General features: G+C 54.2%; 7 protein-coding genes across 7 annotated transcripts; 5 read left to right on the top strand and 2 right to left on the bottom strand.

Moving 5' to 3' along the window:
* Positions 1 to 883: 883 nt before the first annotated feature.
* On the top strand, positions 884 to 2,262 carry L226DRAFT_526901 (uncharacterized protein; the record flags this gene model as incomplete). The annotated part of the gene is made up of 6 exons (XM_067679077.1): positions 884 to 912; positions 972 to 1,152; positions 1,204 to 1,311; positions 1,336 to 1,474; positions 1,612 to 1,932; positions 1,994 to 2,262. 6 exons carry the CDS (start codon positions 884 to 886, stop codon positions 2,260 to 2,262), a joined length of 1,047 nt encoding a protein of 348 aa, XP_067529629.1.
* A 2,658-nt stretch (positions 2,263 to 4,920) lies between these two features.
* On the top strand, positions 4,921 to 5,334 carry L226DRAFT_472479 (uncharacterized protein; the record flags this gene model as incomplete). The annotated part of the gene is made up of 1 exon (XM_067676467.1): positions 4,921 to 5,334. A coding segment is annotated over one exon (414 nt), but the record flags the coding sequence as incomplete, so codon positions are not given.
* Positions 5,335 to 6,207: 873 nt separating this feature from the next.
* Positions 6,208 to 6,580, top strand: L226DRAFT_444721 (uncharacterized protein; the record flags this gene model as incomplete). Its single annotated transcript, XM_067674868.1, has 2 exons — positions 6,208 to 6,318; positions 6,374 to 6,580. Coding segments are annotated over 2 exons (318 nt in total), but the record flags the coding sequence as incomplete, so codon positions are not given.
* On the top strand, positions 6,578 to 7,003 carry L226DRAFT_449700 (uncharacterized protein; the record flags this gene model as incomplete). The annotated part of the gene is made up of 3 exons (XM_067674930.1): positions 6,578 to 6,643; positions 6,703 to 6,910; positions 6,969 to 7,003. Coding segments are annotated over 3 exons (309 nt in total), but the record flags the coding sequence as incomplete, so codon positions are not given.
* Positions 7,004 to 8,302: 1,299 nt separating this feature from the next.
* L226DRAFT_617165 (uncharacterized protein) lies at positions 8,303 to 9,747 on the bottom strand (the record flags this gene model as incomplete). Its single annotated transcript, XM_067686991.1, has 6 exons — positions 9,436 to 9,747; positions 9,135 to 9,372; positions 8,936 to 9,080; positions 8,798 to 8,882; positions 8,447 to 8,728; positions 8,303 to 8,385 (listed from the first exon to the last, which is right to left on the bottom strand). The coding sequence occupies exons 2-6, from the start codon at positions 9,353 to 9,355 to the stop codon at positions 8,303 to 8,305; spliced, it is 816 nt and encodes a 271-aa protein (XP_067529625.1). The 5' UTR covers positions 9,356 to 9,372; positions 9,436 to 9,747.
* Positions 9,748 to 9,838: 91 nt separating this feature from the next.
* On the top strand, positions 9,839 to 11,480 carry L226DRAFT_494947 (uncharacterized protein). The gene is made up of 6 exons (XM_067677504.1): positions 9,839 to 10,179; positions 10,239 to 10,508; positions 10,560 to 10,597; positions 10,646 to 10,958; positions 11,014 to 11,277; positions 11,343 to 11,480. The coding sequence occupies exons 1-5, from the start codon at positions 9,934 to 9,936 to the stop codon at positions 11,254 to 11,256; spliced, it is 1,110 nt and encodes a 369-aa protein (XP_067529624.1). The 5' UTR covers positions 9,839 to 9,933; the 3' UTR covers positions 11,257 to 11,277; positions 11,343 to 11,480.
* Positions 11,481 to 12,163: 683 nt separating this feature from the next.
* Positions 12,164 to 12,880, bottom strand: L226DRAFT_575972 (uncharacterized protein; the record flags this gene model as incomplete). Its single annotated transcript, XM_067685281.1, has 4 exons — positions 12,164 to 12,237; positions 12,302 to 12,395; positions 12,451 to 12,595; positions 12,654 to 12,880. 4 exons carry the CDS (start codon positions 12,878 to 12,880, stop codon positions 12,164 to 12,166), a joined length of 540 nt encoding a protein of 179 aa, XP_067529623.1.
* Between the last annotated feature and the right edge of the window lie 1,090 nt (positions 12,881 to 13,970).

Below are 13,970 nucleotides of genomic sequence, written 5' to 3'. Positions count from 1 at the left end.
GCACGTAGTATCCTTCTGCAGGCCAATGGGACCGTGTCAGCTGGGTTTGTGTGTGATTGAACGACTGACCGGGTTGCGCATGTGCGCGCACTGAATGAGGGCTTGGCACACGAGTATGCGCCTCTTGAGCTCCGGGAAGTCGGCTCCGGAGACCAGGCTGCGGAATTGGGCCATGAAGCCAAAGTACACTCCCATGTCGGTGGCGAGAACGGCACCAAGAAGCAACCTGCGAAATGAAGAGCCAGAAGGCTACCGATCTAGCAAGAAGCCCAAGTGATTATGCCGCATCGTCTGCATGATGAGCGAATAGCCCACCTGGCGCGGAAATTGCACTCCATGGGGCTCGAACCCGGGCGAGCAAGGAAAAAAGGCGAGACATACGCACGGTTATTCCGCTGCGCCATAGGTACTTACAACGCTAAGGGGTACATAGGTTATATCATACGATGACTGTTGCGCAGGAGGCCTTCGGAAACAAGCCACCGGCATGTTGACCATCGGTGTCCTAGAGCCAGAGGCCGGCATCCAAAAGTTCGGAATTCTTGATCACTGGTTTGCCAAGACGAGACACGAAATTGAAGGATCGCGATGAACGCAATGAAACTTCAGGCCTTCAGGCCAGCGAGTGTTGCAGTGCCGAAATCGTCGGACGTAGCCGGCACGGATGAAGAGGCCGGCGCCTATGTGGATGACGCACACAACACTCCGGATAGAGGAATAGATGAGATGGACGTTGAGGTTGGTCTGCAACCAGCGACCGCCATCATCCCCCGAGCGATTCTACCCTCCACTTCCTACCGCCGCGAGTCTGCTGGGGAGATTCCTACACTCTGCTTGCGTCGGCGACCAATTTGACTGCTGCGTGCGCGGTAATACTCGGGAGATGACGGGCGGGGGCGTGTTGTCTGAACGGTGAGTGCAGCCAAACCTGTGTATTGTATACCGACCTCGCTGACATGTGCAAAAACTAGCGACCACCCTGAAGATTTGCTCGACGATCTGTTATATCCCTCCACCGAGGGGTCCTCGCCAGCGTGCTCTGCCGCATCCATCGGAACCTCGGACCCAAACTCTCCGCAGGACGTAGTCCCGTTGTGCGCGGTCCAGCGTGTACCTTCTGTGGGACCAACAGGATCTGCGGGGGAATGGCCGGTGAGTCTTCCGCCTCTCCTGGGTGGTCCTGCGGTTAAGCCTGTGCGTCAGGCTCGGGGCAAAACGCCACTGTTTTTACCATCGACCTCGGATGAAGGCGAAACGCCTGGCGACAGTCGCATGGATGAAGATCCTGGAGCGCCTGCCTCTGAAGAAGAGGTGAGTGTGCAATACCGGTCCAAGTGTCCGTCGGTCCTGACCGCGGATACGATCCGACTTCCAGCGGGCCTTCGACGTGAGCTATACCCACGGGATTTCGAGGAGCGGTTGGTGCCTATCCGGTCGCACGATTGCGGTGCATGTGGGATGGGTCATTTGCCCTGTGAGCAGCACGATGGCGCGTCGTGGGGGTGCCGGCGATGTCTCCAAGAGGGCCTTCGTCGCTGTGACTGGGAGGTGGCAACGAGTAGGCTGTTTTCCTCCACCATGTCGAGTTGATGACTGACCTCGATGTTGTAGCATTTATCCTTCGCAAGTACCCTAACGCGTATCCGCCGCAAAAACCCTCCATTAGCCCGCGGAGGCTTGAGGCGGCCGCCATCGAACTTGGCACCATCGATGGCCTGGAGGTAATTGTGTTCCCAGCAGGATTCCGGGCCGAAGAATACCCCGCGGGCCTCGAGACAGCCCTGAAGACCATAAGGGCCACGCCGTGTACTCCGTGCGTTAACACCGGCGTGCTCTGCCTTCAGAGCCATGAGGCGATGTGGGGGTGCGTGCGCTGTTCGCGCGAGGGACATATGCATTGCGAATGGAACGTGGAAACTGGCAAATTTCTAGGTGAGTTCTGATAGAGTCGTGATGATATATGATGCTGATGGTAGATGAATTTCTGGCCCAGCGACAGCTGCCAGCACACTCACATTGTCTCCTGTTCCTGCTCGATCGCGTGTCACCGCGGACATCCCACTTGGTCGTAGCGAAGCACCCTCAGCGCAAAGTTCCTTGGAGGGCCGAGTGGAACGTGTGGAGGCGGAAATGGCTGAATTAGTTAAACGGCAGGAAGGCCTTGCGGGCAGGTTGATCGAGATCGAGCAGTCCCAACAACGCATCGAGGACATGCTCCAGCGTTTGTGTGGGCAGCTGCTACGCGACGAAGTGCAGCAGTGAGATATAGGGATCATGAGGCGTACCACCGATGTATTGTAAGATATACACTGCATGGACGCAGAAATGATACTACATGTTTCGCATGCCCGAATTCATCCTGTTCCGTGTCGTTGTGCAGGCGGACGACTGGTTCACGTCTGAAACGGGATGAAATATCAGTGGGATATATGAGCCATAATTCGGCACATGGTGACATACGACAGTACGACGTGCAAAGTTTTGGAAACCCACGTCGCGGAGATGGGAGGAGGCAGAGTTGCTGGGCTGGAGCGAGTCGCAAACAGCGATGTTGATAATGTGTACCCAGTCACGCTGAATGATCACATTGTCAGTGTATCGTGAACTATGCCAGGCGGCGCTGAGGGCGTAGCCGACGTGGGCAGTGGGCGAACGAAGCGGGGAAGAGTGCGGTGCATTGGTGATGGCCTCGCGCTGAGGCATATGCGGCGTGGCAGAGGGGACAGGTCCTTGCGTGTGGGGACGCGACGTGTAGGGATGCATAGCGTAGGGAGAAGAGGCAGGGATTAGTCGCTGAGAGAGGGGGTCGTCGAATGTGGGAGGATGGAGGCTGCGAATCACGCTGGGCGAATGGACCATGATGACGGTGAGCTGCGGTGGGTTAGGAAGGGGAACGTGAAGCAATAAGAGAGAGCTTACAAGGTACACGTGAACGGCACGCTCTTCGTTGGGAGTATAACGGGGCGGGGGTGTAAGGTTAGTCTGGTGCAGATCGATGAGGGCGAGCGACGTAGTTGTGGGAGCGCGAGTTGTAGTAAGCAGGTGGAATGCGGGTGTAGCGGGTTGACGTGAGTAGGGGGTGGGAGGATCGAGGTGTTCTGAGGATGGTAAGATGATGGGTGTGAGGATGTAGTGCTTGCTTCGCGGCGGAAGACTGCTTACCGCGGTATGAGGGACGGCCATGGGAGGCGACACCGCAACGGATGAGATCTGAGCAAGTTGAAGTATGAGTAAGCGTGCTGGTCAGGAGAACGACTGGCGGTAGAGACTACATTGGAACTGACAATAGTGAGTGATGCCTGAGGGATGGTGCTGGATTGACAGAGACATAATATGAATAGGTAGAGGGACGGTGAAGGACGGGAGTAGACGGGATGCCAGCTGGCCATGGAAAGCGAGGAACACCCCGGTGTGTGTCGGAGGCTAAATGGTTGTACATGTGCCTGCATCTTGCCGAGGCGCGACACAAGCTGAAGCCTGACCTGAGGGTGAGTAGGCTGAGGAGACGCGCGAACGGGTGGGCGCCTCCCGGCGGGGAGCATACTGATGCCCATACTGAGGACACAATGAAAGCCTTGACCATAATGATATTTTTCCCCGACTGTGTACGACCCATGGAATGCCTGTAGAAAGTTAGGAGGCGATACATGCAGTGGTTGGCCGGATTCTTCAATCTGCGGACAGTTGAGCGATACGAGAAGGACCAAAGGCCAATATAGCGCTGGCAGGTGGTTCACCGCCACAGGACATTAACGCGCTACGGATGGGGCAGGTAAGCGCGGAACGGAAGACATTAACGCGCTACGCGTGTGGCAGGAAGACGTGCAAGCGAAGACGAATAGTATTGTGCGGCGGGGACAGATATCATACTGTATGCTGGCACCTGACACAAAGCAACAGGGCAGATGAATGGTACTCCACGGGCGGTTTGCGGCTACCGCACGGGCATTAAAGCCTGGGGAGAGCGGACAGATGCTGGAAAGTAGTCGGGCGTATTTGCAATGTGGAATGCACATTATGCTGGATACAACGAGGACAGTTATACTTCCCGGTGCTGACGTGATCGCAAAAATGGAGCGTCTGGAAGACAATAGTGGCAGGGCATTATGGTAAATACAACGAAGACAAGTAAACATTGCTCCTACGGACGGTAATGCAAAAATGGAGGGTCTGGAAGCCAATAGTGGCTGGGCGAGAGCGCCGTATGAGGCAGACCGACGGGCCACTAAGGGCAGGCATTTTAACAATCCCTAGGACAGTTGTCTGATCCGCGTGTACATCATACCCTCTTGCGTGTTATATAATCGAAAATTCGTACCAATTGCGCGATGCTGTTCGCATTTTTTTCAGCTTTTCTTGCGCACATTCTGGTCCACCGCTACTTGCCTGCCCCCACTGTGCTTCCAATATGGCTGCTACTGCTTCTTCTTCCACTCGGACCACTGCTCAGCGTCAGCAGGCAACGAAGCGGAAGGCTTCTGAAGAATCTGCGGCCGGGCCGAGTAAGAAACGGGCGAAAACAACAAGAGGTGACCGAGGTATGAACTCACGTATATTCGAGTCAAGTGCATGCCATTGACGGGCTGCACACACACAGGAGACGATTCGGGAGAGTCCTCCGGAGATGAGAGTGTTGTCATTGTTGGGCCACCGGGTGAGAAGCCTGCTATGATTGAGTGTAGCCGTGTACTCATTCCTGCAATAGATAAGGGTCAGAAGAGCGTCAGCAAAGGGAAAGCGAAGGCTACCGGACGGGGTAAAAAGGGGAAGAAGTCCTCTGGTGAAGAGAACAAAGCAGGGGATGGGGCTGAGGGGCAGTCGAAGGTACAGGTGTCGCAGGAGACTCCTGAAGAGGAACTTGGTGCGCCCGGCATGTCGCTACGATGCACGGATGGTGAAGACTGACACACATACCGTTGAATAGCTCGACTCCGGAAGAAATGGAAGGCGGCCATATACGGTCTGTTCAGTACAGAGATACGTGCGGAGATCATTGACGGCGAGCGGTGTCATGTCTTCAAATGTTCGCGATGTGGCCACGAAGTCAACCGCTTCCTGTCGACTAAAGACCGAGGCTCGACAAGCAACCTGCGAGGCCATGCACAGGGCTGTTGGGGTGAGGATGTCGTGAAGCGGCTGGAGTCTACCAAGAACTTCAGTGAATCCCGGAAGGCAGCGAAGGGCTTCCTCCGGACCGGGTCCCTCACCGAGTACTTCAAGAGCAAGAAGGGCGATCAAATTGTGAGCTACCAGCAGCAGACGCTTACGCGCATGGAGACAAGGTCTGTAAGCATTACTCGATCACCATGGTCTGAAACTTACCTCGGAATATGACGCTCTTAGAGTGTGGATCGTCCGTTGGGTATGCGAGAGCATCCGACCTTTCCGGATTGTGCAGGATCGTGGATTCAAGGTCCTCATGGTCAGTGGCCGTCCAGGGTACAAGCTTCCTTCAGCTACGACCGTGTCCCGGGATGTCAAAGCTATCTATGTACGCACTAAGTCACGGGTTGCTGACATGCTCCAGGTGAGGATCGGAAGCCAGTCGACCATTGGATTGGAACAGAAAGCTCACCGCAAATATTTCAGAAATACCGTGGACGTTTGAGCTTTGCTACCGATGCATGGACATCTCCGAATCATCGTGCATACATGGCGGTGACCGTCCACTTCGCCAAGGACGGCAAGAAGTATGAGATGCTCTTAGATATTCTCGAGCTCGCAGAGGTAAGGTGACATACCGTTCCGATATTTGATTTAGACTCATTCGATACTTTGATAGTCTCACACAGGTGCAAACCTCTCTACTGCGTTTGTATCGGTGTTAGACGACTTCGGCATCCGTGACAAGGTCAGTCAGCCATGATAGACGTTAGTTGCTGTAGAACTCACCTCTATTTTCCACAGATCCTCGCCATCACCTGTGACAATGCCTCGAACAATGATACCATGATTGACAACATGGAGTTTGACCTTGAGTCGTTCGAGGGCATGACATATCGGGTCCGCTGCTTCGATCATGTAGTCAATCTTGTTGCAAAGACTTTCACGCGTCTGTTCGATGTCAAGGACTCGAAGTCAGATGATAGTGAGGAGACAACGGATGCGAAGAAAGCCAAAAATGCGAAGAGATTCCGTGACCTCTGTGCAGGGTTGGAGAAGGAGGAGATGCTTGCGAGGCTGCAGATCTACAAGGATGTTGGTGCAGAAGGCGACGATAATGAGGAGGGATGGGTTGATGAGCTCGCTGAGCTGTCCTTGGACGAACTGAAGGATTTCGAGGCGAGTATCCAGCCAGCACAAGCGGTCATTGCCAAGGTGCGCAGATTTTCGCATATAGTATCGAGAACATGCTCTCACCATGGTACGGTAGCTTCGGAAGCTCGCCTTCAAGATTGTCAACTCAACGACCAAGCTTGCACCTGCGTGGAGAAAGATTTGCGTTGAGCTCGGCCTTCCTGAGCGCATGATACCAAGGGATGTCCGAACCCGGTGGAATTCGACCTATGACATGATCAAGATGTCTGTCGAGTACCGTGCGGCTGTTAAGCGAATGTGCAGCGATGCGGACCATGGGTTGCGAGAGTTTGAGCTTGATGCAGGAGAATGGGAAGTAGCCGAGCAACTGCGGGATGCGCTCGAGGTACGTCTCTCATGCCTAGTACAGTGAGCGTTCACTGTGTGAATGATGTCCCTACGCAGATTCTCAAGCATGCGACACTCTTCTTCTCTCGTCACGATGCCACCGTTGCGAGCGTCCTCCCCGTCATGGAATATATCAAGAAGACCTTCTCTGAACCCGACGAAAAGTACAACACCGCCATCCGAATAGCATTCAAGTTTGCTCTGAAGACGCTCTTACGCTACTACAACCTAACGGACATGTCCTCCACCTACCGTATTGCTATGAGTACGTACCTGCATGCCGGCCTCACATTCCTGCTAGCATTGATTCACTCCATTGATAGTCCTCCATCCGAAGTACAAGACTACCTACTTCAAGAAAACGCTCAATTATTCGCGACCATATATTGAGGCAGCCAAAAAGCTCGTGCGCGACGAGTTCAATGCTCACTACGCTGGCAAGATGTTGGACGGTCCTGACAGTGAGGCTGCGATGTCAGATGGGTCAGAGTCGGAGTCAGATGCAGGTGACTCGACCCAAGTACAGAATGGGTCAGAGAATAAGGTATGTCTTGTCGACTTTGCAATACAAAGTTTCGCAGCCCATAACCAGTCGCCGCATACTACTAGAGCTGCAACAATATCTTTGATCATCTTGACGACATGAACACTCTTACCTCACGTACAAAAGAGCCTTTGGATGAACTGGAACGGTATCTCAAGGCCGATGTCGAAGACGTCAAGGATCCCATTGCTCACTGGAACAACTCGAAGAAATTATACCCTTGTCTCTCTCAGATGGGTCTCGACTACCACAGCATCCCTCGTAAGTTCTCCACTTATCATTCATGCAACTTCCAACTTATGTGCGACAACTGTTTACAGCAACATCTGTTGAAGTCGAACGAGTATTCAGCCGCGGTCGCTTGCTTCTCAGCCATGTCCGAAGCTCACTCAGTCCGGAGACTACGCGCGCAGTCCTTTGCCTTGGACAATGGAGCCTACTGGATCTTGTGGATAACGACGACCTCGAGGCAGTCGCACAGCTTCCGGAGCTCGATGACAATGGACTCGATTCGGAATGGGGAGATAAGTGGGACCAGTTTCTATCCGGAGGCTATGGGGATGAGTAGCCTGCTTCCTCCGTTCATACCACCTACTGACGACAACATTGCTCTCGAGTCCTGCCCCCCTTCCACTTCTCACCTATTTTCGCACCTCCGCAACATGTCTACACAACAGAATATATGCGTTTTATTCGACATACGTACCGTATAATCGCTACACAACCCGGCCCAGGTCCCTATATGCCCTCGTGATCGCGCCTGGCAGACGTTACACGGTGAGCGCTCAACCTTACTCACGTTTTCTTCCCATCTCTAGCTCTTCGACGCCTTCTCCAACTTGCTATCTTCATGCGAAGAGTCCCCGCCTCTCCTATCCCTTCACTCTTGTTGTCTTCTTTTCTCTCGCTGCTCTCATCGACCTGGCAGGCCCAGTTCAACGGTCACATTGTCGAATATTCAAGTTGCTCACGACAAGCCGGAGTATACTAGTTTGAGGTGGTGTTGAAGGCGCAACAGGTATGTATGTACTTCAAGTCTCTACTCATCGACTCTATCCCCCTATGCCCACCTATATACCCGCGGGTAACCCGCGGGTTACCCGTACCCGCAGCTCACCCGACCCGTAAGGCGCGGGTATGGCACCCGCGCGGGTACGGGTACGGGTGGTCGTCGGACCACCCGTACCCGACCCGTGCTACGCCCTAAGAGGACGACGTTAAGCAACGGTGCTTGAGCTCAAGTATACCAGCACTGACCTGGTTCGTTGCCTTCGGAATCCGAGGCAACGTCGGTAGCCGCTGTTGTTGGTAGCATTTTCATCGATAGGCACGGTGTTTCCTCGAGTTCGGCAGGGCACGAGGAAGGTGCGCAAGAGCCGGTGGTCATCTCTCCCGACGGCGGAGATACGGGCTGAGCCGCCGACTCATGAGACACCTGAGCCGTAACATTGGAGCTGTCGTCATCGTCCACAGACGGGAGGCCAGGAGAAACGGTGGATGATGTAGAAGAGGCAGACGATTCGACATCACCAGCGAGCACTGCGCGATTGGAGAAAACGACGTGTTAAGCGGTGCTTGAGCTCAGGTATGGGCGTGACCAGCACTGACCTGGTTCGCCGCCCTCTGAGGCAGTGTTCGCAGTAGCCAGATTACGCAGAGCTGCCTGCCTCTCGCGCTCCCGCAGGCTGGCATTCTATGAACAGCGGAATGAGTACCGATGACCTGATTGGATAACGAACAACGCACAGAGATATCCGCGCGAACGTCCCGGACTTTCCAGCAAATCTGACGGATAGTTCGCGACAATCCCTTGATCCAGTTTGTAACGTCGTCTATGTAGGTCCTTGCAGCATGAGCTTCGAAGCGAGCGGCTTCCGCACGGACGTGGCACCTGCGCCGAAACTTGGTGAGAAATGATCTATCCACGAGAGAACGCGCCACATACTGCTGTAACTCAGACCGATAAAGGTCAGCCTTGGTACCGTACACCAGACCTTCCTCAATGCACGAGAGATAGAAATCATCGGCTTCTTTGAGAGCCTCAAACATGGTGCGGATCTTCTGGGATGGCAGTTGGCTGTGGATGAAGAGGAGGAATCCCGGTATGACTGCGAAGATGCTGAACACCCCGGTGAAGACCGCCCAAGAGAGATCAAAGTTCGCCATGGTCTTATGGCAGCACACTGGAGAAGGATGCAGTTGGCAAGTGAGGGGCGGTGGAGAGAGGATCAAAATGGCACACAGACCGGAGCATGGATCGGGGAGGTTCTTATACGCGGTGGTGCTTAGTAGGATCGGAGGGATGATCGCACATGTTCGCCATGTGCATCAGAATTCTGTGAGCGGCATCATGGAGACGCAATGGGTTCGGGCTGTGCAACTCATACCATGCTTCTGGGCCATGTCACGGTGCCTCGAGGCGCGGGTAGTGGGTTACACGAGCCTGGGGGAGGGAATTGTCAACCTGCCGGTTGTCCGCACATGTTAGTATCAGATGTACCACGACTTCAGAGCTCAAGGATCCAAGACTCGGGAGCGGCCTGTGTAGTGCGCCTCTGAGGTAACAAGGGGTAACAGACAAAGTCGCGACATGGGCGCCTATTGTATCTAGTCCGTCTCGATTTGGACAGGTTTCCTTATCGAGCTGAAGGCCTCGTGGTCAACTTCGTGGTTCAAGTTGTAGAGCTGGCTACACTCTTTCTCGTCCTACTCAGTCGGTCGCAGTCGCTTTCACGAAGGGGCCAATGCTGGACACCAGCCGGATGCCAAGCTATGCCTTCCTATCACCACAAGCGGTCGAGAGACGTGAGGAAACTACACGCAGAGGGGCCTACTCACTTCTTCCCCATGAGAAGGTGTGGAGGGATCGACAACCCGGTTTACAACGACGTGGATATTCGCTCCGACAGCGCTATCACTTGAACTGGAAGCCCTCATGGGAAGGTACCAATGTCGACCCAGATTTTTGTGAAGACTCCGTGACTTTACTGGTAAGTACTGGCACCCACTGTGAGCTATCGAAGCGTTGCTAAGCATACCACTCTCGTAGCGCATGGATATCATCGATGCTACTCGTCCGGATGGTACCGTTGTTGCGCTGAAGAGCATCTGCAATGAGGGTAGTAGAGAGGTGGAAATCGCTCAATTTCTCACCTCACTCGCACTCCCGGATAATCATTGTGTGCCCGTGCTTGATGTTTTCCCGGACCCCCTTGATTCTGCACGGACATTGATGGTTATGCCGTGGCTGCGACCCTTTGACGACCCCGAGTTCGTGATGGTCGGAGAAGTCATCGACTTTGTTACCCAAATGCTCGAGGTGCGTATTCATTCATCGACTGCAGCGAGACGTACCTTTGATCCACCGCAGGGACTGGCGTTCATGCACTCGCACAACATTGTTCATCGGTGATTGAAACTTTTTTACGCACTAATACTCAGCTAACCGGCTTGCAGAGATATAGCGGCCCAGAACGTTATGATGGACGGCTCCCCACTATATCCAGGCGGCTTCCATCCAATGCGACGAGGTTTTTCACTAGACGTCATCGACGAGCTCAAGCCATTATCTCGCACAGACCATCCCGTCCGCTACTACTACATCGACTTTGGTCTTTCGGAGCGCTTCGCTCCCGGAGCACCTTCTCTCGTAGTCGGGGACGTCGGCCGCGACGACGAGGTTCCAGAACTCTCATCCACGGTCCCCTACGACGGCTACAAAGCCGACATCCACGCGCTGGGCAATCTGTTTCACAAAGAAATCGAGCTGGTGTGTTCGAGTTTGATTTGTCTACGCTCGTTCTCCGATGCTGATCTCCCCATAGAAGTACCACCATGTAGACTTCCTCCGCGAACTCGTCATGCATATGAAACAACGCAATCCAGCAGCGCGCCCCCCTGCCAACGAACTCGTGTCTATGTTCCGACAAATCCGGAATCTTCAGCCTGCAGCGTCCTACCGTTGGCGACTCGGTTCTAAGTCGGAGCCTGCGTACGAACGGGTCTTCAACGACACAGTCGCCGTCGCATGGGAAGGTTTCAGCCAGCTGAAGAAGCTTGTAAATTAGTCTGCACTTTTCGCCGCGCTGGTGAGTCCTTCTCCAAGTATGTATTTGACCGACGAGTTAACTTGGTGTCGGAAACGGTTGGTTAGGACTTGGATGGGCCGTGCCCGTCGCCATTGTCCCGGAATTCGCTTTGCTATCGTGCTCTCGACGCTCACATCTACTGCAGCTACTAGGTTTGCTATGTATCATTGCACTTATTGGATAAATGATGGACATGATCGGACTTCGCGATCTTCGAGATCTTCCGCTTTACGATCACGCACTAGGCGGAGGACAGAAGCGCCCGGACTTTGGGACCGTGCCTTGCTTTGGCCTTACGGGTGCAAACGTAGCATGAGCCAACTCCAGTTCCTATTCGCAGGCTGCATGCATTACCAGAGCCGGGCGATCTAAGCAGTTCCCAGAAAGGTTTGACAACAGAGTTGAGGAAAATGGATATTGTGCGGCAAAGAACTTGATCTTCACATGTATCGTGGAGACGGTGGGTGGGCATGCAGCAGTCACATTCGACTTGGAGGTCTTCATACTCTCCCACTGGGCCATCCGAGTCAGTACTTGGTCACTCTGCGCGTGCGGATCAGAAAATGATGACACATCAAGTTAAAAATGCACAAGGTAAGGGTACAAGTACAAGAATATCCAGTTAGATACGACATGACTTGGACCAAGAACGACAACACAGGATAGCACGACAACAACGATTCAGATGAACGTCACAACCGACACCGTATCGTACAGTTTGGGAATGGATAGAGATGTGCCCACGATGGGTGATAGATAGCAGGAGAAGAACACCAGAGAGAGACAATAACTTCAAGCGCGGACGTGCTCGAAGTTGCCACGGTGACGTTGTACTCTATGCGCGAGACCGGTATGCCAACAGTAGAATAGCGGGCGACGTATGCTGTCAAACAGTAACGACGGTCTCCTCGCTCTTGGTGATCATATCGATGTCTTCAGCTACGAGGATGGCACGCCCACCTATCAATGCCAGCAGGTCAACATAAACGCATGTCAGCTTGTCTAGGAGACGGGATGGACACACAATGGTACGACTCCTTGATGCCGCCAACACAATTGAAGTGACCGGAGAGGGCCACCTGCGGCTGCTGGGCGGCAAGCTCGTCAAGGGCCATCGCCTGAACGTAAGCGTCAGCAGCAACTCGAGTAGAACAGCGTACAGGACGAGCATACCGAGATCTTGCCACGGAGTGCCCTGACGTCGCGAATAGCCTGAGAGATCTCGCCAGAGAGGCCTCGGAAGGCATTCATGAGATCCGCTCTGAAGGTCGTCGCCTTCATCGCCCGGAAATGGAGTTCGTCGGCACGAACGTGGAACCTGCAGAGCGCAAACACGATCAGCAATACGGGATATATGGTAGTAGGGTATCACTTACGCAATGACTCTGCCGCGGATGGTCGTGGCAGCGAAATCGCTCAAGAAGCCGGACTCAAGCGAGTGCTGGAAGACCTCGTCCAAGTCTACGAGCGCAGCCCGCAGGGCGTGAATACGGCCGGAAGGAAGGTTGCGGTGGATAGCCCTGAACAGGACCGGCATGGTCACTGCAATCGTGAAGATATACATGGACACGGCCCAAGCATCGAAGACAGTTTCCGTGGCCATTGCTGAGGAGGACTGTGTACGAGGAGGTAGGAGTGCGTGAAGGGGTGCAGGGATGGTGCGCAGGATCCGGATCGCAAAGAGAGCGGGGATGGAGTGAAACGGGACGAGAGTTGAGCCCTGATATAGGCGTAGTCGCTACTCGTCGAGGGTCAAGCACCAGGCCCCCGCACATGGCGCCTACCTCGTGTCTAGCGTTCCATCAGACTGGAAGCCAGGTTGTGTATGAGAAAAGAACGCGATGCGGTGCAGCGCCAGGGCCCAACCTCTCGCCATCATCGAAGGACATGAGGCTGCAGTAGGTTCATGGCGCATCCACTAAGCACCAGAGCGCTCTGTTTCGACGGTCCTTGCGGGGCAGATGCGTTGCCTGCTTTCAGATCAGTGAGCTGCTTGTTCTAACGTGGTTTCAATTAGGCCAGGGAATCGCGAAGGTAGAACAATGGGTCGGCCGTCGCCTGCATCGCAAAATAGCAAGCGACAATACAAGGACACACGGGGTGAAAACGGAGCATATTGTATTCTCCCTGGTCTTCCACTTGTGGATGGGAGAGCTAGGACCGTCTGTGCCCCAAAGTCGCACTGCGGAAGCAACACACACTGGGATATTCCGAGGGCGACAGGCCAAGGTCTCTCAATCAAACGTGGTCGCAGAGCCGCCATTCTTTAGAACACCACTCATCAAATTCTGCGGTCCAGGAGAGGTGATGTATGCCCACACGTTGCGCGAGAAGAAGGGTCTCGACATGCAGGCGAGCACTGCACCCAGATTTTGCGGACCGTCTTCGTACCAAAGACTCCATGACGGTTTGTCCTTAACAGGACGGCTGGGCTTCAGAGCCACGGCGGCGTGCCCAGTGGGCGCTGCCTCCGGGCTCCGATACACGCATGCTTCTCTGTGGGCGCGACTACAACACGCGTTCTCCTTCATTCCGCGTTGGCCATGCCGGCCATCGTGTCCGACAGAACCCTCCGCCCCGGTGACAGACGGAGAGGCCGCGTCATCAGACGGGCCAAGGACACAAAGAGCTCCCGGACATAGGTAGAAATCAGATAGCGAGACCACAACAATCACACTCACAAGGAATCGATG

This window comes from Lentinus tigrinus (genome assembly GCF_003813185.1).
Source record: "Lentinus tigrinus ALCF2SS1-7 unplaced genomic scaffold L226scaffold_52, whole genome shotgun sequence".
Taxonomy (NCBI): domain Eukaryota; kingdom Fungi; phylum Basidiomycota; class Agaricomycetes; order Polyporales; family Polyporaceae; genus Lentinus; species Lentinus tigrinus.
Note: the sequence above shows the minus strand (reverse complement) of the source record. Positions and strands in the feature narration are given on the sequence as shown.

Bases quoted from the DNA above. Each gene is read 5' to 3' on its own strand.
- L226DRAFT_494947 (XM_067677504.1), top strand. From the start codon at position 9,934: ATGCTGGACACCAGCCGGATGCCAAGCTATGCCTTCCTATCACCACAA. The intron at 10,180-10,238 runs GTAAGTACTGGC...CCACTCTCGTAG, and splicing joins AAGACTCCGTGACTTTACTG to CGCATGGATATCATCGATGC. The intron at 10,509-10,559 runs GTGCGTATTCAT...GATCCACCGCAG, and splicing joins TTGTTACCCAAATGCTCGAG to GGACTGGCGTTCATGCACTC.